Genomic DNA, 21,852 nt, shown 5'->3' on the forward strand with positions numbered 1-21,852 from the left:
CCCGTTCGGTCAATGGCGAAATACTTTTCATATTAATTTCTTCCCTTTTAAAAAAATTAAAAAAAAAAAATCTAGTAGGCTGTAGGCTGAAACACACGCCAACGCTGTTGTAGCTGAAAAAAAAAAGGAAAAGCAAAAGGAAAGTCGGGTCGTTTGTTATTTTGCTGTTGTTCTCGAGCCACAAGTGAGAAAAAGAGGAGCCACAGGATCACAACTGAAAATATCCTTTGGCATTAAATCCATAGCTATCCGTAATAATATACAAGCGTATAGCTGGGATGATTACTCGCCACATTCATTTATTGGTTTATCCGTTTATTTATTACCAACCCCCCCCTCCCCCCACCGTCCATTCAGAAATATGAATATTAAAACCACCTTATGCCTTATTTCACTTTATAAAATAGGATTCTTTCTGTCACATTTGGACATTAATGCGCGTTAGTTTGACTTTGATGCTGGCAGGAGGTTAATTCTGTTAAATACATAAATGACATAAAACAATCAAAGGGATCCATATTGAGGCTACTCAAGTCCAGCTGCAAACCACAAAGATGAGAAAATAAAATTAAAAACTACAGATCGGCAGTACTGCTTAATAACTGACAGAGCAAGTATTTTCTCTTTATTCTTACGTGGGATTGACGATTATATTCGGTATTAATTTGACCCTCTTGTGAGGCTGGGCTACAATTGAGCTACGTTAGACTTGTGGAGGGTGTTTTCCTTTTCTTTTCTTTTTTTCCGGTAAAGACTTGAGCTTCAAAACACAATTGAAACCAACACCGCCTAACAAGCGAACTTCTTGTAGCGTACAATAAAAGGCAGGATTTTATTTTGGTTAAATATGTCTTTTTAAACTGCAAAGCCGCGCCACCATTTTGTGCCAGAAACGAAGCTTCGTTGTGTGTACTTTGTCGGACAAACAAAATCGATTGATTTAGACGCTTGTTGAATAATTATCGCACTGAAACTACACTGAAAACTCAATGCTTTAAAACAACTTTTTTTTTTTTTTTATCGGCAGTGAGCTTGGTATTTTTTTTTTTTTTTAAATTTTTTATTATTATTTATTTCAGGTCACTGACACCATGATAAAATAACAGTCCGGTAAAAATCGTCCCGAGAGAGCTTGCGCATTGGCTACCGGAGCTCAACCGCCATCGTGAACGTGTTACGTCACAGCCCGAAAGCACGGATGTGTGTGTGTGTGTGTATGTGTGTGTGTGTGGAAGAGAGAGAGGCACAGAGGAGTGTGTGTGTGTGTGAGATTCAGAGAGGGTGAGAATGGAGCTGTGATCGAAAAGGTCGAGGAAATACACAGGAAGACAGAAAGTATCACACAGTCTCTTACGCATCGGAAACAATTCTGCACAAACTTGCAGAGAGTTGTCCTCATCGGCACACGGACTGAGCTCGAGGTGGGAACAACAACAACAACAACAACAACAACAACAACAACAACAACAACAGCAAAAAAAAAAATCTCCGGGATGGTGGCGGACTCCCGCTTCCCTCGCGCTGTCGGCCCGGGAATCACGCGCCATTGAAAAGGGGTGGAGGGGGGGGGGGGGTGATACTGTGCATGCGCTTTGGCTCCTCTGCGTGCACTTTCGGGTCGGTCGATGCGAGCACGGCGGCGTGGCTTCTCGGTCTCCATTTCCCAGTTTGTGTTTCTGTTCGAGGGATTCGCCGAGGCCCTTTGAACGACGAAGACGACGTGCAACAGTTGTTGAAGCTTTGGCCGGGTGACGTTGTTATTGTGTCGCTTCCGCGGAGCACGAGGCGTTCAACCGACGCTGAAAGGTGAGGCTTTGGTGAAACCTGCAACTTTTCCAACTTGGTGAGCGGTGGAGCGGGCGGCCCTCCTCCTTCCTGCGGTGTGTGTGAAGAAGAAAGCGCCGCGGTCTTACAACTTAAATTCTCTACTTGCCTTTTTTTTTTTATTTTTTAATTATTATTATTTAAAGGGGGAAATAGTTATGCGGAAAACAGGTTGGAGTTTATTTTGTAAACATGCCGGTGAAAACCCATTTTTAGCTCTCGTTCGGCTGATTTAACACCTTTCGACTGCAGCATCTGTGTGCTGGTGTGACTAGGAAGCGGTGTGGGGGCTGGACAACAACAACACCGGTAACCTTTCTCGGCTTGTCGTGTGATAAAGATGATTTCATTTGGGTTGCCTCGGCAGAACGGTTTTCGTGCCCGTGTTTTATTATTTTGAGTGTTTTTTTGTCCCGACTTTAAATACAGGCCTGTCTCTCTTCCATTTCTTCATCAGGAAGCCGATTGGGCAGTGAAACCAAAATGGTCTTGTATGAAGACGAAGTCCACTTTTCTCAGACTGAAAACAGGAAATTATTGAGCTAAATTTAGCTTCAACTGACCTGACAGCGTTTTTTGTAACTGTTTATTAATGTAAAAAAAAAGTGTTACTCGTATGATATATTGAAGAATGGGGTTATTTTCATTTAAGATGTATGCCTATTTTCAATTGAAATAACACACTTTAGGTCACATATAAGAAATAAATAAGCTTTTATATTTGTTGTCATGTCAGTTAGAGTGTATAAATTGATGTTTTACATTTTCCCCACATGGGTGAAGATGTCCCCATCAGCTCATCAAAGGACCACATGTAGATAGATAGATAGACAGATAGATAGTTACTTTATTAATCCCACAAGGAATTTTTTTTTCGCTACAGCAGCATTATAGGTATAGGAAAGCAATAAAACAACAGTAAAAAAAATATTAAATATAAAAATGCACAGTATATACAATAAAATAGAATAATTAAATTAAAACTAACTAAACAATAGTGCAAAGATTTAAACAAACAAGAAAACAGACAACCAACGGTGTTATTGTTGTGTGTTGGATTTTGCCAGAGGTGAGTTATTGTACAGTCTTCTTGCAGTGGGCAGGAATGATCTCCTGTATCTGTCCTTGTGACAGCGGAGCTGGAGGAGTCTTTTGGAGAAAGTGCTCCGCTGTCCCCGCAGCAGGTGGTGGAGAGGGTGGTCAGGATTATCCAGTATGGATAATAGTTTCCTCAGCGTCCTCCTCTCCACCACCTTTTCCAGGCTGTCCAGTTTGCAGCCAATGATGGAGCCGGCCTTCTTAACCAGTTTGTTAAGTCTGTTGGTGTCGCCCAAGGTTGTAAAGAAATGATGCTTTCTCCATTAGGAGCTGAATTTTTTTTTTAAGGAGGCCTGTCCCAAATCGCTCTGCATTGGTTTTCTTATAACTGGAGCTCCTATTAGACACAAAGCGCTAAAGACTAAAATTTTCTGTAAACCATACCACTAACTTTCAACCATGTTGGAGTCAAGCTGTGTTTGTGGTGTGTTTATATTTTTCGATGCATCTTTCCTGGCTCATAATTCCTCGATGCCAGTATTTGTTCTCCTTGAATAAGCTCTAATTGCTTCCCTTTGTCAGAATTGTTTATGTTCTTTTTGTCCTTTGTTTCATTCTGTCTTATGATTTTTGTCTGATTCAATTCTGCTGTTTAGATTGTATCTGTGTTGTAGCACTGAACAGTGCTATATTAGTCCGATAACATTATTATGATTTTTGTTTTTGTTTTTGTTAGGTGTCAAATGCAGTGTGATGATCAGAGTCATTGGTGATGTCTGCTTCACACTCTGTACTCACATCCATGGAGGACAACCATGCAGTGGAGGACAGGAAACCTGAATCCATGGAGGACAACCATGCAGTGGAGGATGGGAAACTCACATCCATGGAGGACAACCATGCAGTGGAGGATGGGAAACTCACATCCATGGAGGACAACAATGCAGTGGAGGATGGGAAACTCACATCCATGGAGGACAACCATGCAGTGGATGATGGGAAACTCACATCCATGGAGGACAACCATGCAGTGGATGATGGGAAACTCACATCCATGGAGGACAACCATGCAGTGGATGATGGGAAACTCACATCCATGGAGGACAACCATGCAGTGGATGATGGGAAACTCACATCCATGGAGGACAACCATGCAGTGGATGATGGGAAACTCACATCCATGGAGGACAACCATGCAGTGGAGGATGGGAAACTCACATCCATGAAGGACAACCATGCAGTGGATGATGGGAAACTCACATCCATGGAGGACAATCGGGCAGTGGATGATGGGAAACTCACATCCATGGAGGACAACCATGCAGTGGATGATGGGAAACTCGCATCCATGGAGCACAACCATGCAGTGGAGGATGGGAAACTCACATCCATGGAGGACAACCATACAGTGGATGATGGGAAACTCACATCCATGGAGGACAACCATGCAGTGGATGATGGGAAACTCACATCCATGGAGGACAACCATGCAGTGGATGATGGGAAACTCGCATCCATGGAGGACAACCATGCAGTGGATGATGGGAAACTCGCATCCATGGAGGACAACCATGCAGTGGATGATGGGAAACTCGCATCCATGGAGGACAACCATGCAGTGGAGGATGGGAAACTCGCATCCATGGAGGACAACCATGCAGTGGATGATGGAAAACTCACATTCATGGAGGACAACCATGCAGTGGATGATGGGAAACTCGCATCCATGGAGGACAACCATGCAGTGGATGATGGGAAACTCGCATCCATGGAGGACAACCATGCAGTGGATGATGGGAAACTCACATCCATGGAGGACAACCATGCAGTGGATGATGAGAAGAGGAGCTTGCCTACTGTCTTAGCTCCTCCTACTTCTACCCCTTCTTCAGCTCCTCCCTTTCCAACCACTACAACACTTAATTTCACTGGTGAGACAGTGATTGAGAATAAAGCAGCCTCCATGACTAGTAATGATTGCAGCACTGCTCTCGCTTCACCTGCTGAAGCTAGCCCAGCCAAGTCTGCTTCATCAACTACCTTTGACTGGACCGTTGAAACCAGCTCATCTCCCTCACATATAGCATCTGCATCAGACTCCCTTACACGTACAGGGGCGAGCCTGGTCAACATATCAGAATCATCACCCTGGTCGTCCGCATCGCCTTCTACCACATTCGGCAGTTTAGATCTGGAAAATGACTTTCCCACTGTGCTGACCTTCAAAGGTGTCAGTGTCATGTTGGAGAATAACAGTGTGTGGAGGCAGTTCTACAGCTGTGGAACCGAGATGATTCTCACTAAACCGGGCCGCCGCATGTTCCCATACTGCCAATATCGCCTGGTTGGTCTAGATCCGGAGCGACGGTACAGTCTGGTCCTGTCTATAGTCCCATCCGGTCATTCCAGGTATCGTTGGAACTCATCCAAATGGGAGGTCACAGGACGAGCAGAACACCAGACCCAGGGTCTGATCCGGGCGTTTTCCCACCATCGCTCCCCCTGTAGAGGCTCAGAGTGGATGTGTAACTTGGTGTCTTTCTACAAACTCAAACTGACCAATAACTGCCATGACCAGGATGGTCACATAATCTTACACTCCATGCATCGCTACATTCCCAGGCTGCATGTGATACCTGTTCCAGACGAGCGGGTACCCTCAGCTGACCAGCCTGTCGTTGTGGGACCGGAAAGCATGACCTTTACTTTTCCACAAACAGAATTCATGTCCGTGACGACTTATCAGAACTTCCGGATCACCCAGCTGAAAATTAATCATAACCCATTTGCAAAGGGCTTCAGGGAGGACGGGAACAACCCCCGTCTGAACAAACTCACTGCAGACGCTCCACCTCTGGTGGAGACGGACACTCAGCCGCCACTTTTACAACCTGCTGAAAACAAACAGGAGGACGTGGATCTCGGGTGAGTTTTTCTATGGCTTTACATTTCATCTGGGCACACTGATGTTTATCTCAAATTTTATTTGTTGATGTTCTGTTATAAACAATTGAAAATATATGTTTATTCAATATAAACACATATAAATGTACACACACACACACACACACACACGCTGATACCGATATATCTGTGAGACGCCAACGTTGGCCAACTGATAAATTTGCTATAATTTTTGTGCTTTTAAACAAATGTAATTATGATCACTTAAAGTAGTAAAAATGTATTGGAGGGACAAAATAACAGAATACTTCAATATTACATGTTTTACCGTCCTGTCGATTGGACTGACTGTAGGGTACTTCCTCAGAATATCCTTTTACATTTTGATTATATTATTTTGCTGAATTTCCCGTTTATTTGATTTAACCCTTATTTCACAGTCTGGACTAAAACTAAGCATTATGTGAACACAATATACATGTAACTCTATAGTAATCAGCTGATTTTCTTTTTTTGTGCAAGTCCTTCTGTTTTTTATTGCATTACTTGGTGTGTTGTTTTGTTAGTGTTCTGCCACTGTATATTTTTCATAGTTTAATACATTTTGTCGTGAGACCCAAATGACTTGCTTGATGTCTTGCTTACCTGCATTATTAAGTGCGGGCTTGGGAGGCACATACAACAGTATTTAAGCACAGGCACAGGAAATGTGTTGTCTTTTGTCAATTTAACTGCTGGAATTATAATTAAATGTATTTTTTTTTATGAGATCATCATTCAATTTCTTTAATCTTTTTTTTTTTTTTTTTTTTTTTTTTTTTTTTTTTAAATGTCTTACAGCACGAAGAATCACAGTGTCGCTGATTCTTTGTCAAGTGTGCCAGAGACCAGACTTGTGCTGAAGCCCATAATGTCTAACCCTGCTGGTAGAGATGAGGCATATGTTCCTTGTATTAGAGGCAAACATGCCCTTGGTGAGCTTGTGCTTGTCCAAAAATCTCCGCTTGACGTCCTCAAGGAAGAAAAGGACACCGTCAGTATAACCCCCGAGGCACAGCAACGCTTAAAAGTATGGATGTTGCCTGAAGGAAGATCTGTGACTTCTACTTCCTCAACGTCTACCCCGGCATCATTACCAGGGTACCGCAAGAGAAGGAAGAGGATAAACAGACGTTGGGCAAATTCCCGGGGAAGAGACTGGAAAGCTGTGGCTGCCTCCCCCACGGTAATCCACAGCCCATCATTGACTGTCGCTATGCAACCAGAGCTGGATAATGTAGAGGGCCTGCTGTTTGTGTCATTCACCTCGAAGGTAGGATGCTGCAAATTACTGCAAAGAATGCTCAACACAAATAAGCATCGCTCCAAAGGGGTGTAATCCTTCTGATATCAGATAAGTGTGTTGACTTTTCACCGAAGTTGCACACATTCCTGGAAAGTTTAAGCTTTAATATTGTTTTATTTGACAGGAAGCTCTTGAGGTACATGCCAGGGACAAAGCAGCCAGTACCTCACCACCATCACCTCTAGTTTCCCCAACAACACAGATGCAGTCGAATCAAACAAGTAAGAAATGTTAAGAAGTGACAAATATTTGTTGTTCATTGCTTATTTAAAGAGCAGGTTTGGTTTTCTTGATTATTTTGATTGTCTTGACCTGGTTCTATTTCATTCACCTTAATCAAAAGCCATGTAAATGATCGAAACATTTCTGTGGTGTTTCAGTGGAGGTGAATCCAGAGACTGATGAGGAAAAGATAGCTCGCTTGGAGGCTGTCCTGCTGATTGACCTCAGAGTTTTCAAGCACAGACAGGTGATCCATCCCGTGCTGCAGGAGGGTGAGTTCACACAAACATCCCACTGGTTAAGCAGGCAACACAAAGTAAAAAATAATCACAATAAAATATACTCTGTTTGACTTCTTTTGTGTCCATTTCCTAGTGGGGTTGAAGTTGAGCTCCCTCGACCCCACGCAGTCCATTGACCTGCAGTATCTCGGGGTTTGTCTGCCACTACCTCCTCCAAACCTACCAGAACAACGCGACACCACGGTTCTCCGTTCTCCTGGTGGTAAGTCGTACGGATATGTGACCGTTTGTCCATGCGTGATTGTAGGTATGCTTTTGTCTCGGGCCTCTTAATCAGCACAGAGAAATGTAACATTTTTAGCTAAACTTTGTACAACATGTTATCTGTCAAACAGATGATTGGTTATTGCATCTTGTTGTCATTAGTATGAAAAAAAATAAACAGATGTAGAGATGATTAGTAAGTACTTGTTATTTGACATGTACTTGTTTTAGGAAGAGGAAGCATCTTAGAAAGTATAGTTGGGTACATTGTAAGTCTTAACCATCATTGTCCTAATGTGATACAGTGGTCTGTATCTCAAATCAGAGCTACTGTGAGCTTCAACATGAATTAAATGTTTTTGTGTGTTTTCACATGAGGGCAGACAAGGAAGATATACAAGTTTGTGTTCAGATACAGACGTTAAAAAAAGAGTGCTAATCAGCCATGATCAGAGCCAGTGTTTGGGCATGTTGCCTTCTCCGTATCCATAGATACATAAAGAGAAAGTGATACGGCTTCTATGTAATTATACTCTGCATTTCAGTAATGAAGATGTGATATCCAGATGGTTAAACGTAGTAACATATAGGGATCACGAGAATGCTTTACTGTGACTGTCTCAGTGGACTTATCCCCCTCTTTCTAAATATAGATGGCATTTTACAGCGTGGTCTGCTGTATATTTAGTGGAATAAATTACAATAGGCAGAAGTAGAATTTTCAACTTCCTGCAAGTCTTGTGTACTTTATCAGTCATGTCACATTTAAAGCCTTGTATGATGTCAAGATGGAAGAAATTAGATAAGGCTGTAAAGGGATCTTAGTATCCACTGTGTTAATAGAAACAAGTGATACAATTTTTTTTCTGTAATAAACAGATTGGTCCAAATCCTTTGGCCTAGTGGGCAGCTGTTAAACTATATAAATATTTGCACAAATGTAGTTGTCTCTTCAAAAAAGAGATCGATATGGGCAACTACTCAACTCACCTCAACTAATGTGAAATCGTGTGTTTCTATTGTAGCACTTATGCCAACTTCCTGAAGTACTGAATATGTGTGCGCCGTGCCCTTAAACTGAAGGCTAACGCAGTAGCTTTCCTTCACAGATGAGGGATTACCCTTCGTTTCCCGAACAGGAAAGACAAGCGACATGACACAAATAAAGGGATGGAAAAACAAGTTCATAAGAAACAAAGAAACAACTCTGAACTCTGAAGGTAAGGTTGGCTCGTCTTGTTGTAGCTGCAGTGCTCCTTTTATCATGCAATGGGATTAGTGCAGTCATTCTAATTACCAAAAGATTAACTGAACTGAAACCAGCTGAATGTATTTGTGTCTGATTCATTATTCTTCCTCGATAAATTAAAGTCTCTTTATTCTTTCTCTCCAAAAGGATTACAAAAGAACCTATCTGCCTTCTGCAGCAACATGTTAGATGAGTATTTGGAAAGCGAAGCTCAGAAAATCAGTGAGCGTGCTGCTGCCTTCTCCACTAACCCAGAGGACTCGGTGGCCTATCAGCTGCCAGTTAAGAGCTCCAGCTACGTGAAGACCCTGGACAGCGTACTGAAGCATCGAAACGCTGCTTCCAAACTCCCCGTGGGGGCCAACAGACCATGTCCCCTTTCCTACAAACCCTTCTTCAACTCTACTCTGTCGTCAGCTGCTTCTTCACTGGCCAGCGCTGCAACCAGCAGTCAAGCAGAAGCTCAGTCTGCATCCTCACATGTGCAACCAGGTGCTGCTTCTGGGTCCAGTCACACTTCTGATGTTTCTGAAAGGTAAGGATGTGTTTTTCAACATTTAATCGCAATTTTGCAGTTTTTGTGTACTTTATTTCGTTCTTTTAGGACTGTAACTAGCAGATATTTGATTGATGGATCAGTGAATTGTTTGGTGGAATAATAGAAAAAAAATGATTCATTGAATTTGAGAAAAAGAGAGAAATTGCCTCAAGTGAATCAACTGACTAATTTCAGCATACATTTTGTATCTTAATATCAAAGCAATGTGTTAAATGAAAACATGTTAAAACATTATTTATTTTTATTTTACACATGTAGTCTTCTACAATTCTTTTCCATTTGGAGTTTGTTCACTTCAGCTGTTGTTCTTTAAAACCTGCGCGTCGTTGTGAAGTACAATAACACACATTAACTTCTTAAAGTAAATAAATAAATACTTGTAAATCGCAAATGATAATTAAAGTCAGTCGGATGAAATCTGTAGGAGGAGTTCGTTAAAGTACAACATGTCCGAATTGCCAAAAATGGCGACTAAATTCAAAATGGCGGACTCCCTGTTGAGTTGAGGTCACGGCGCATTGGAACTTTTTTGTACGTCTAGGTGTGATACACGTGTCCACCGAATTTCGTGTATGTAGGCAAATGTAGCCGCCGGGGCATCTAGCGAGCCATTTGGCCACGCCCACTTGCGAAACCACTAAAATATGTAATTTTTCGCCAGGAGTGACGCGTGTACCACCTTTCATGAGTTTTTGAGTATGTTAAGGCCTCCAAAAATGCAGTTTATCTTTGATAACGTTAAAAAGAATAATAATCGCTTGAACAATAAGGCTTTCGCACCATTCGGTGCTCGGGCCCTAATGAACAACTCTAATCTGCTCATTTCCTCTTGCTTCTTCAGGTCATCTACTTGCCAACCGCGGGTCAGTCGCAGGCCAGCGGTGAGCGTCGGTCAGAGCCAAGGGATGACACACAGACCTTCAGGTCTGACTAAGTCCCAGCTCAAACTGTTGCAGATGGAGGCTGGAGCCCTGAACGAGGGCCTGAGCAAAACACTGCTGACTCCTGGCAGGGTGTCAGCGGCTCTGTCTGTAATACTGACAAAAGAGGTATACAAGTGTACTCTGTCGAGCAGGTTGCGTGTAATTTGCTGTTAATGTTGGGCGGCGAAAGCATTCCTTGCTTTTATAATATAAAACGTAAATCAGTGAGTAAAGAGGTGTAGAAAGAAAATGCTTGGCGATAAGACACAAACTGACATGAAGGGACACACAATTACAGTATATACTCTATGTACAGTTTTGATGAGTCGCGTTCTCTGCGTTTCCTTTCAATCAGATGCATCCCAGTGAGAAAGCCGCCCCGTCTCCACAGAATGAAGCTGCGGGACCTGAATGTGGTCAGCAGCACTGCAGACTGGGCTGCGTGTGCTCCAGTCTGCTCAATCTGAACAGAGGTCCTCTCCACTGCAGACGGCCTGAATGCATGTTCGGCTGTGCGTGCTTCAAACGCAAGATCACCAAGCAGACGACCACGCAGGAGAGCGAACAACAGACCTCTCCTGTTTACTGTGAGATCAAGTTCCTGTCGTATCGTTTGTGTTTGTTGTTTTATTCTGACTACTATCTCGACACAGATGCTTGTTTGTTTGTTTGTTTGTTTTATTCATCTCCTTTATTCAGTTGTTCAGTTCGGTCACAACTCCCAGTAACTCAGAAGTGTTAATGAGATGCTTTTATCCTTCCCCAGCGATGACTAATATGGAACATTCGGTCCAGCCTCGCCCGGGCTCCCATGCTAATAAACTGTGGAACCGCAACGCTCATGATGTGGATCCAGAGCCAGTTTTTTCTCCCAGTAGTTCTTCTGCGTGTTCTGTCGCTCCAAAGGTTGGAAAACGCATCATTGTACCTCATCCAAGACATCCGGTAAAATATAATTGCTTTCTAATTAGATTTAATTAAAATATCACCAGATATTTGTACTAAAAGTCTTTCATATATTTAGTGTTGCATCCAACAATTATTTTCATCATAAATCATTTTATCACGTTTCCTCAATTAACAGTCTTATGCACTACAATCAGTGTACTGAATTAATAACTAGACTGTAAGATCTGAGAGTTTTAAGTTTAGTAAATATAAAGATCTGTGTCTTTGGATTTTTTTTGCCATTCGTTCCCTATTTTTCTTTCAAATCAACAAAATCCTGATTGCAGATACGGGAAGAGGATAAAGATCCGGTGTATAAATATTTGGAGAGCATGATGACATGTGCACGTGTGAGAGAGTTCAACAACAAGCCTCCTCCTGAAGCCCCCATACACCCTATGATCCTGGCTGCTACCACACCGAACACCACAACAGGACGGCAGAAGACCACGAACAAACTGCCCAAACAATTAAACCTCCCTATCGTTAAAAAAACAGGTACAAAAAAAAAAAATGACCATGAGTAAATGAATGTATGTTTAATCGGAGCTGTGCGGTAAATGTTTCACCAGTCACTCCAAAATTAGCCTGTAAGCCTCTTGTTTATTTGTTGTATGTGATATTAAAGCCATTTATTGCTGCGCATAACCATTTTTCTTCCTGTCTCGCTCCAGAAAAGAAACCTCAGGAACCGTCATCTGATGAAAAGGGAGCGAGTAAGCAAATAGAGATCCAGTCAGCCTGTCAGTGGATGAAGGACCGCAAAGTAATCCTGCAGGCTTTGTATCAACGCATGAATCGGAACCGGCTTTCTCGGCGTTTCTACGTAGGACCATACCGTCTCTGCCCAGTCACTAAGATCTTCATGAGGAAGCCCAGCGGCTCCACCGTCACCTACAGGGTATGTTTATGAAAAATGCTGCACCCATGTTGCAGTGATGCGTCAATCCAACACATCTAAAGCATTTTATGGTCTTTAATAGAATCAATATTACCTACTTTATTTTGACTTCTTGGTTATTTGAAGGACCATTTTACATATGTATAGAGACATAAAGTATATGTAGAGGTGCTTTCTTTAGATTACGAGCTCCCAGTGATTGTTCAAAGTGTTTTGAAGCATTTCTTAAGCGAAGGAAGGAAATGTCGATCCTACAATTGACTCTTGCTCTCTGTCTGTTCTTTCTTTGTCTTTTGTTGCCGTGCGCGTGCCTTTCCTGTTGCCTCATTGTTAAACTCTCCCTCTGCACTCCACGTTTTCCCAGGTACACATCAGTAAACCATCAAAAGCCAGTGACGATGATGAGGAGGAATTCGATGACGGCGACGAGGAAAAGCAAGACAATAAAAGCTCTAATGACAACATTGATGAAGCGGAGGAAGACGGCATCATTGAAGAGCAAGAGATGCCGTTTGGAGTCACACCTTTCCTGGGTGGAGTGATACCTGCTGGCAGTCTAAAAGCCAGGAGAAAACCTATCGAGTGCCAAGCAAGCGGACTAATACAGGTATGGGCTTTGTGAGCTGCTGTTCCTTTTAACTTTGTTCCTGGAAATTCACCTTTTAATGACTGTAGTCTGAAAAAAATGTTGCTGAAGTTTGGATTTAGCTGAAAATCTAAGTTGCATGAAAACTAACTTAATGATTTAATTTTTTTTTTTTTTTTTTTTTTTTTTTTTTTTTTTACCAAGAATTGTACTTTGCAGTACATGTTTATTGAATAATTCACACATCAGTGGAAATGCAGATACTTGAAACCGGTTTGTAGAATATACCGATATATTTCGTCCTCTCAAGGTAAATGGAAATTCCTACAACCAAGCCAGTCTGTTGCTTGGAAACATGGGCTCTCTGCATCCAGCCAACCACCTCGCAGCCTATGTCACCGGCCGACTTCAGGCCTCCGGAGTATCTTTTCATAAAAACTCTCAGAGTCCAGACTCCGCGAACACTCCAGGATCTCTGCACATGCAAGCTGCAGGCACAGTGAGGAGAACTACAGATCTGAGGGCACTGGCACAACCACCGGGTAAGATTGTCTCCTGGACCTCAGCACACACACACACAAAGCAAAAGTAATTCAATAAAGAATTCACACACATAAAGTTATTGTATTGTATTGAAATCATCCAAGACTACCACCACCAAAATGTGCTGCTTATGAATCCTGTTCCAACATCAAGGAGATGACTGAAAAAAACAGGTCTGTCGGTTTGGCAAGACGCTTATTAAATGCGTTTTTTCATGTTATACCTAAGCCCTAGATTGGCATTGTTTCTATCATATCAGTTACTGGTATAAACACAGAGTGAGAAGAAAATGTTAACATTGCCAGTAAGCCTAATTAACAAAATTACAGAACCAAAGGAAACACTTTGATGTTTCCATATCCACAGGATTTGATTTTAAAAACGGACATTCTTTTAATAATTTAAAGATGAAATAATCAAGCAGTTGAGTTGAATTGAGGCAGCTATTTATTTGTCTCATCATTCCGCTCTGCATTTTTTGTTTCCTCAGTTCCGTTTAACCTGCCAGACTCGTGGAAAAAGGGATACATGCCAGCGGAATCACAAAACTCCTCCACCATCAACTCTGTCCGGTCGTTTCTCTCGAGCCGCCACAGCTCCGTCCACAGCCGCTCCACGTCCTCGCCCGTCTCTCTCACTGTCTCGCCCTCACTAAAGAATCCCAGCTTCCTGGGAGAGAGTGGCACATATTCATTCAGGATCTGCCCTCCATCCAACCAGGGCACCAGAGACCAAAAGCTACCTGGTGTTACCCTACCAGGGGGCTTCACCCTCATTGAACTCCCAAACCCTGGAGCTGACGGAGCAGAACCGGAAACAACTACAAACATGGCGAGCAAAGGGGACCGCCTACCACAAAATGAAGGTGCATTAAATATTCAGCAATTGACAGCTAAGTGGCTTGGTTGGTGCACCCTCAATGAATTTAGGAGACAATCAAGAAGCAGATTAGAAGAACCTGGACCCTCCACCGGGCCGGCATGTGAGCAGAAGTTGCCACAGAGCGATGCAGCCAACAGGAGGCAGGCAGCGAAGCAGATGCGGTCCAACCTCGATATCTCTTCGGGAGACTTGAGCTCCGACTCCTCGGACTACTGTGCAGACGGTGACGACGATGTAAGTTCAACGATTAAGAATTATTTTCTTGTTTTAATTGGCCACTTGTGTATGTAACTGTAAAGTGGATTTAAACCTATAAAAGTGAATTACATTACATTTAAAAATCAGTATATCTACTCATGGAATTGTTATAACTGCTGCTATTATTAGAGCTTTAAAATCTGCACGCTGAATGTCGTTTGTGCAGGACGAGTCAGTCGACATCGAGACGATAGAAGACGTAAGACGAGGGACAGCCATCGCAAAAATGAAGGAAGTTGTTTTCAATGCCTTAAAGGATTCACGGTAATACATGAATGAAAGCATGCTTGTGGACATGTGGATATTTTCTGCTTTAGAATGAGATTTATTAACATTCATATTTGACCCTTCCTCTTCTTTTTTTCCTCTGCATGCAGTGATAACGGTGGACCAGTGACCGAGTGCGACGTGCAGGTACGGACTTTTAACTCTATTACAGCCTTTTTCAATCAGCGACCATCCAGTAAACAACCAGTTTAAATCTCATATGTGTTTACCCTCACTTAATAAACTTGTACCTGCGAATTGATTTAATCTTGAGGCAGTATGTGCGATGTGTTTTGAGTACAGAGTAGTGTCTGTATTCATTGTTGTTGTTGTTTTTTTGTTTTTTTTCATTGTCTCCATTCCAGGATCAAACAGACGTTGAACGAAATGAGTCCAAATACAACAGGAGACGCAAGAACCACACGGTGCTAGAAAGGCTAAGACGCTCTGAACAACGATTGCTCTTCAACAAACTTCAAACTGTCCTTCAGTGTGACCGCAAATCCCCCCGGCTCGATCTCCTCTCGCTGGTTAGTTCCACATCCTGCTCAGGCAGCTTGTCCTTGTATTGAGCCGAGTTGGGTCACAAACTGCAGGAAAACTGCAAGTCGTATTACCAAAGTCGGATCCTCAGAATCAAAATTCTTTCACCAAAAAAAAAAAAGAAAAAGAAAAAAAAAAAAGGGACCTTTTAAAGACAAAATCCTGATCTCATAATTATGGGAACAGGTTATGATGGGGATTTTTATTTCCTGGACAATTTCAGTGTTGCTGGGTAATGTAATAAAAAAAAATACCAGAAGAAATGTTGCTTTGAACATAAAAAGTGTTAATAAGTGTGAAAATATGTAAATGTAAACAGGAAGTATACCATATGTTGCCAGAGATTGAGCTTGGTACACATATTCTATTGTACATTATCTCATAATTGAGATGATGTTCTCATAATTATGAGACCCTGATCTAATTGCTAAATCCTTTCCTGGGAAATACTGTTTATTTCCCATACACAGGCTCTACTTTGGTGTCCTGTCCTGGTAGATAAGATCTGAATTCCATTTTTTTTTTCTCAATCACAATGCACAGTTTTTATTTCTGTGGTTTCCATACAATGACATTTGTGGCAGCACTGACCACCACATATTGACTTTCTGTTTTCTTTTACTATTAAAAATGGGTTAAATGGTATTGCATTGTAGATATGTGCGCAGTGCATTGATTGGCTCAGCCCATCCTCGTCCCGCTCTCTCATTTGCTCTCCAACACATGACAACTCCTTCTCTTCTTTCACTCGGAATCCAAACATAATCATGCAGGATAGGAAGGATTGTTTTTGGCTTTTACCTGCATAGAATTCGCAGATTCATGTCACCAATGAGCAATGAAGGCATTTCCGAAAAACACAGAAAATCCCTCGTTTAAAGCGACCAAAACCTTTGCAGAAAACTTTGTGTCCTAACCAGTCGCTCCTCACAGGAAGCTGGAAAAGAAAAGAGGTTTTTCAGTGCCATTAAACAATTATGAGGGAGCATTGACAGAGAATTGAATTTGTGCTCCCAGAAGCTCATTAGTTTAACTTAAACATTCAAACAGTTGCAAAATAATTCTGAAGTACACATCAGATCTTATTTATCTACCTCCTGTTCTTTTAGCTTCACGCACTGTGAATGGAAAATTGCTGTTCTACTGAACGTTTATTCTGTTCTCATAATTGAGTCTTGATTTTTTTTTTAAATGTCAAAGGTGAGAAAACGTTCCAATATAGATCTTTAATTCAGTCTGTTGAAGATGTAGCTATTTAGAAGTGATTTAACAAATGTTTTATTATGTGTTCGACTGTTTCAGAATCAAGTCTGTTTTGTAAACAACAAACTTGTCAACTTCATGTTCATACTGTCCAGGATTTTAAAGATTAGCTCCGGGTCACCATCCTTTATTTTGATGTGCTTTTAGGCCCTAAAAGAAATCCGAAGTCTGGTCAAGACCTCCAAACATCTGGAGGAGCAGAAGGAGATCCTGACTCACATTCAGTCTTCCTATGTGGGGCAGCTGTCCCTCTTGACCGGTATGTACAGTTTGTGTTGCTTCATGTCGTTGCATTTTGTACTTATTTTCGCTTTATGCTGTTTAAATGTTGAGATTTAGTTCAAGCTCGTTATCCAGCACGAAAGTAGGGCAAGCATGCCAATATAACCATGGTTAGAGATGTGATGGTCTACAGTATGTCTTAGTATGTGATCGACTTAAGCATTTAACAAGCAACGGAGATGTTAACATTCACTTGCTCATGACTAGAATAGGAAACATAGCTGTGCATATACTGTATGTCACTACCTTTACTGAGACTTGTGTTACATGAAATGCCTCTCCTTTCAGGGAAGCCAGAAAAGCTAATTAGATACAAGCTGAACGAGATCTGGGAGAGACAGAAAAAAAAAGAGAAGTGGATGCCGTACTTCTCCTATCTACTTCAATCCAGAGCTGCTCTGCTGCAAGACACTGCTGCTTCCGAGCCTTCGCTTTTTTATCAGCTTGGCTACACGCCTTCATCTCTGGCTGACCCACTCGCGAGCGCAGCCCAAATCAATGTCGAAAAGATTCTATCCCTGCTGCGGCAACCTAACCTACAAAATCCTCCAGCCCGGCCCTGTATGGACATGCTCGGGCCCCCGCAGGGTCCTGCTCCCCAGCTACAGCCCTCACTCCTGCAGCAGCCAAACCACACGGCTCCATCTCAGTCTAAGCCGCTTGCAACTGCTGCCCAAAATAATGTCGATCGGATACTGCCGCTGCGTCTGCAACCTAGCCTACAAAATGCTCCGGCCCAGTACCATGTAAACACTCCCAGGCCTCCACAAGACGCTGCCCAACCCTCACTCAAGCAACAGCCTAACTACGTGCCTCCGTCTCATGTTAACCAGCTTGCGACTACAGCCCAAAACAACGTCGATCGGATACTGTCCTTGCTTCAGAAACCTAAACTACTTATAACTCCAGCCCAGTCCCCTGTAAACATACCAAGACCCCCGGCACAGTCTCTGCCTCAAGCTCAGTCCTCTCCAGCCCAGGCGGAGGGCACTGCGCCCCCATCACAGGTGGAGATTCAGCCAGGTGAACCTTTGGCAGCAGTCCAGCTCCCTCAGCATTCGTCAAAATTAGAAGGCCAAGAGGAAGCATCTGGAGGTTCAGACGAGGTCAGCGGACCTAATTCCCAAACAGAGCACCAGCCTCAAGCTAAGGCAGCCCAGGCCAGAGCCTCGTCCGTGTCCTCAACACCCAAGCACCCCTTTGCTCTTCCTCTGATTCGCTCCAAGACTGGCAGACTTATACTTCCTTCATGTCTCAAACCAAGTAAGCTGTTCCTTTAGTTAAACCACCCTATTTAAATTCTTTCTTTCAAATGTGTTATTTTAACATATTTCTTTCATCTTTTTACAGTGGGTCAAGGCTTCTATACACTCACGCTCATGAAATCCAAGCAGAAGGGACAAGAGGGCAAGCTGAACTCCTCGGCTGATCAGCAGCCCTCGGATGTCGACTCCTCCAAAAATCTAGAGACAGACGTTTCTGCATCCAAACAACCTTCAGATTCAGTTTCAGGTACGGCTCCAAAGAGTTCAGGTGAGAAGACCTCTCTCGCTAAGCTTGGCTTGCTTAACAAAACGATCTTTGTGCCTTTGGTGGATTTGAAAGCGATGGCGAACAGCCAAAACGGGGGCATAGAAGCGAATCTGAACAAAGCTCTGGCAGCTGCTCGCTTGAATTTTAATATTGTGCCTAAGATTCCTCCTGTTGAAACCGAGCGTGAAGCTAGCCCACCTGCGTCCCACCATTGCAGGGGCGGGCCCCGAAAAAAACGTGGTCACCGTGTCAGTGACAGTAAGATATCTATGGAGGTTGAAGGGGGACAATGTGAAAGAGCAGTGGACGCCCCTGAAGCGGTCAGTGGAGTAGCAGATAGCCCCGTGCCAGTCAAACGAAGCAGAGGAAGGCCTCGGAAAAATAAGTCGGCACGACAGCGGAGTTCTCCAAGTGAGTCAAGTAGTCCATCTAAATCCAACGAGGACAGCCCCGTCTCTTTTCAAATCCCCGCTAAAAAAATCATGCTGGGAGATGTCAACACATCACGGCCATTAACGCGCGGCGCTTTAGGAAAGGACTTCCCCAGTGCAAAGAAACGGTCCTGGAGAGATGTAGAAAAGGAGCTCGAAGGTGACCCAGAATTTGAATAGTCCTCTTATCTTCCTGTCGCTCTCCAAGCTGACGCACACAGTCATTTGACCTCAGTCTCACACTGAAACCTCACACCTCGCTGAGGCAGCAGCGTCTGTTTCAGCATTATCCTAACAGTCTCACGAGGAGGAGTTTCTCTGCTCTCTGTAAACTCAAGTCACATAGGTCATTTAAAGCTTCACCAAATGTGCCTGTCTGAAAAGCCAAAGTACCAGAGGTGCAGTTAAGTGGTAGTTCTCCTGGCATGGATTAAACCTTTAAAAACTCACCTCTGATCATCAGGTTATGTCAAGAAAAGAAAAAAAAAAAAAAAAAATCCCCTAATGCCTAAAGGTGGCTTCGATATAACTCGACACCTTCACTCAGGATGCACAGATGAAATGTTATAGAAAGCTCCATCCTGCACATTGACAGGATTGGTTCCTTTGTTATGTGACGTATGAAACTCTGGCTGTCTGAATCGGTGTTTTTGTCAGACTGTCGCTGCAGTTCCAAAGCAGACTCCTCATATGTCGTGTAGTATTTAGAAGAAACACCGCATAGGCATGTAAACAAGGTTAAAACTTGATTTTCCACAGGAGGCGGACTTTAATTCTTTTCTTTTCTGAATATGTGAGTGCAAAGCTCAGAGGGCTTTTTGCATACTACACAGGAAGTCTGTGTTCTGGCGTAAAGTGTAACAAATAGCATCAAATGACCTGCTGAATGTATGAATGAAATGTGTGGTAACGCCCACAATCAGTTCTGATAACCATGTTTTTTAAAATAGAGATCTCCTGTTCACCTTCACTTTTTTTTTTCCCCCCACAAACAGGATATTGAGATTCATTCCAATTATGTTTTCGTTTGTCATTTATCCCTGATCTGTCTTATGCAACAGAAAATAAAACCGTGCAGATCAATGAGCTAAGCCTTACAGCGTGAGTTAAATGTCTGAAGCCTGAAAGGGACAAGACGACACACTGCTTTAACTCTGTAAAATATGTTGACGTGTCCTTTTTATTGAGCGATAGATTAATGTATTGTGGCTTTTGTTACTAACTCAGTGAAAATGATTTGTAGTTGCACTTTAATTTTTTGGTAGAAACCACCCATGATGTCTCCTTTTTGCTTTAGCCTGTATAGTAACATTGATCTGCAATAATTCAAAACTAGCTGAGTAATAGTAATATGCATATGTACCTGATGTCACAAACAATCAAGAGAAAAACAAAATATATATATTAGCCATATTGTATCTATGAAAATAGCCTCTGTGAATTTTGTATTCTGAATTTCTTTTTTAAATTTAATAAATTTTCTTTGTGCTTGATGTTGAAACACTGGTTGTTTTGTTCCTTCAGTCAAATGAATGAATGAAAGAGCTTGAAAATGAAGAAAAACGACATGCTTTTATTTTGACACCCGTCACTCGCTTACGAATAAGCAGCTTAGTTTCATGTCATTGAGACGGAGTTCAATTTTGTTTTTGTGTAAAAGAAGGTGGAACATCATTTCTCTGAAGGGAAAAACCCTTAGAAATATCATTTTAATAAGACTTATTCATGCGTCCGTGTTTTTGGGTTGTTCATGGGTCCGTTTAAGGCTTGTAAACTAAATCTCCAGAACGCCTTAAAGGAATTTCCTCAAATTTTACACAAACTTTTAACTTGATCCCAGGAATGAACTGATTTGTTTTTAGAGGTCAAAGTTTACTGCAATCCCACGTCCATCCCGTCCATCTATCCTATTCACGAACCGTGTTACCTCACCAAAACCTTGAGGGAATTTCTTCTGATATGTGGCAAACGCTCACATGGACTCAAAGATGCACTGATTAGACAAACAGGAATGGAAACTGTAACTTGACTGGTTGGTGGAGGCGTGCAACCGCGAGGCAGTAATTCTAGTTTTATTTATGTGTTGTGCACTTGAACTCTGTTTTCCACATTTTTAATTAATCATATCTTTAGTAATTGCTGAACCACAGTGACAAACACCTTTGGTGTTGACAGACTAAATTCAGTTAATCGCAGCACACTATGTCAGTATAACCCATTCAGTTACATCATGGCAGCACACCGAAATACCCTATAATAACTGGCAGCAGTTACAGCAAACACTGTGATATATTACTTTTATATCACGATGACTTCTTTGTGCACTAATATTCCCTGGAATCCGTAAACCAGATATAACATGTGGTTTGTGGTAAAACATGTCCTCAGAAATCAGTTTTATTTTGACAGAAGTGCTTATGCAAGTCTGTTGTTTCTTCTCACATCAAAACAACTGATGACAAAAATAAGTATTTGTTACGGTTGAGAAAGTTGATAATTAATGTATGTCCAATGTATTTCACAAATGGTGGAGTGCATTTTGACAGTATAGTGAAAAGCATATGCAAATCGTGTTCAGAATAAATTGGTTCAGGTTCCTTACAATTCCTCACAATAGTTATCGCCTGCTTGCAAAATAACGTGGGCTCAGTTACCGTGGCTCTTAAACTTAAAGAAACAGACCCATTAAAAACAAATGGACCTTTAATAAAAAAAAGATAAGTGACCCTTTAGTCAGCAACCAGAGATCTGTGGCACCCAAGCATCCGCCACTCAGCTGTTGGATTGGCCACGGTCTTTCTCTCTAATCCTATTAAATCACACAAAAGCAACAAAAGCAATCATT

The 21,852-nt window shown here is 42.2% G+C and overlaps 1 protein-coding gene across 1 annotated transcript; it reads left to right on the forward strand.

The window, feature by feature from the left end:
* Positions 1-1,567: 1,567 nt before the first annotated feature.
* Positions 1,568-20,508, forward strand: magl (MAX dimerization protein MGA-like). The gene is made up of 22 exons (XM_069158547.1): positions 1,568-1,806; positions 3,599-5,787; positions 6,607-7,078; positions 7,236-7,332; positions 7,492-7,605; positions 7,709-7,837; positions 8,949-9,059; positions 9,236-9,623; positions 10,489-10,696; positions 10,926-11,157; positions 11,337-11,515; positions 11,806-12,016; positions 12,193-12,419; positions 12,784-13,026; positions 13,316-13,547; positions 14,039-14,664; positions 14,855-14,952; positions 15,066-15,102; positions 15,321-15,485; positions 16,909-17,020; positions 17,332-18,306; positions 18,394-20,508. The coding sequence occupies exons 2-22, from the start codon at positions 3,635-3,637 to the stop codon at positions 19,185-19,187; spliced, it is 7,803 nt and encodes a 2,600-aa protein (XP_069014648.1). The 5' UTR covers positions 1,568-1,806; positions 3,599-3,634; the 3' UTR covers positions 19,188-20,508.
* The last annotated feature ends 1,344 nt before the right edge of the window (positions 20,509-21,852 follow it).

Source organism: Embiotoca jacksoni, unplaced genomic scaffold, assembly GCF_022577435.1.
Source record: "Embiotoca jacksoni isolate LCO1_2020_lvr unplaced genomic scaffold, fEmbJac1.0.p SCAF_23, whole genome shotgun sequence".
NCBI classification, from domain to species: Eukaryota; Metazoa; Chordata; class Actinopteri; family Embiotocidae; genus Embiotoca; species Embiotoca jacksoni.

Coding starts and splice junctions, on each gene's coding strand:
- magl (XM_069158547.1), top strand. CDS start 3,635: ATGTCTGCTTCACACTCTGTACTCACATCCATGGAGGACAACCATGCA. Junction 7,333..7,491: donor GATGCAGTCGAATCAAACAA/GTAAGAAATGTT, acceptor GTGGTGTTTCAG/TGGAGGTGAATCCAGAGACT. Junction 17,021..17,331: donor GCAGCTGTCCCTCTTGACCG/GTATGTACAGTT, acceptor CTCTCCTTTCAG/GGAAGCCAGAAAAGCTAATT.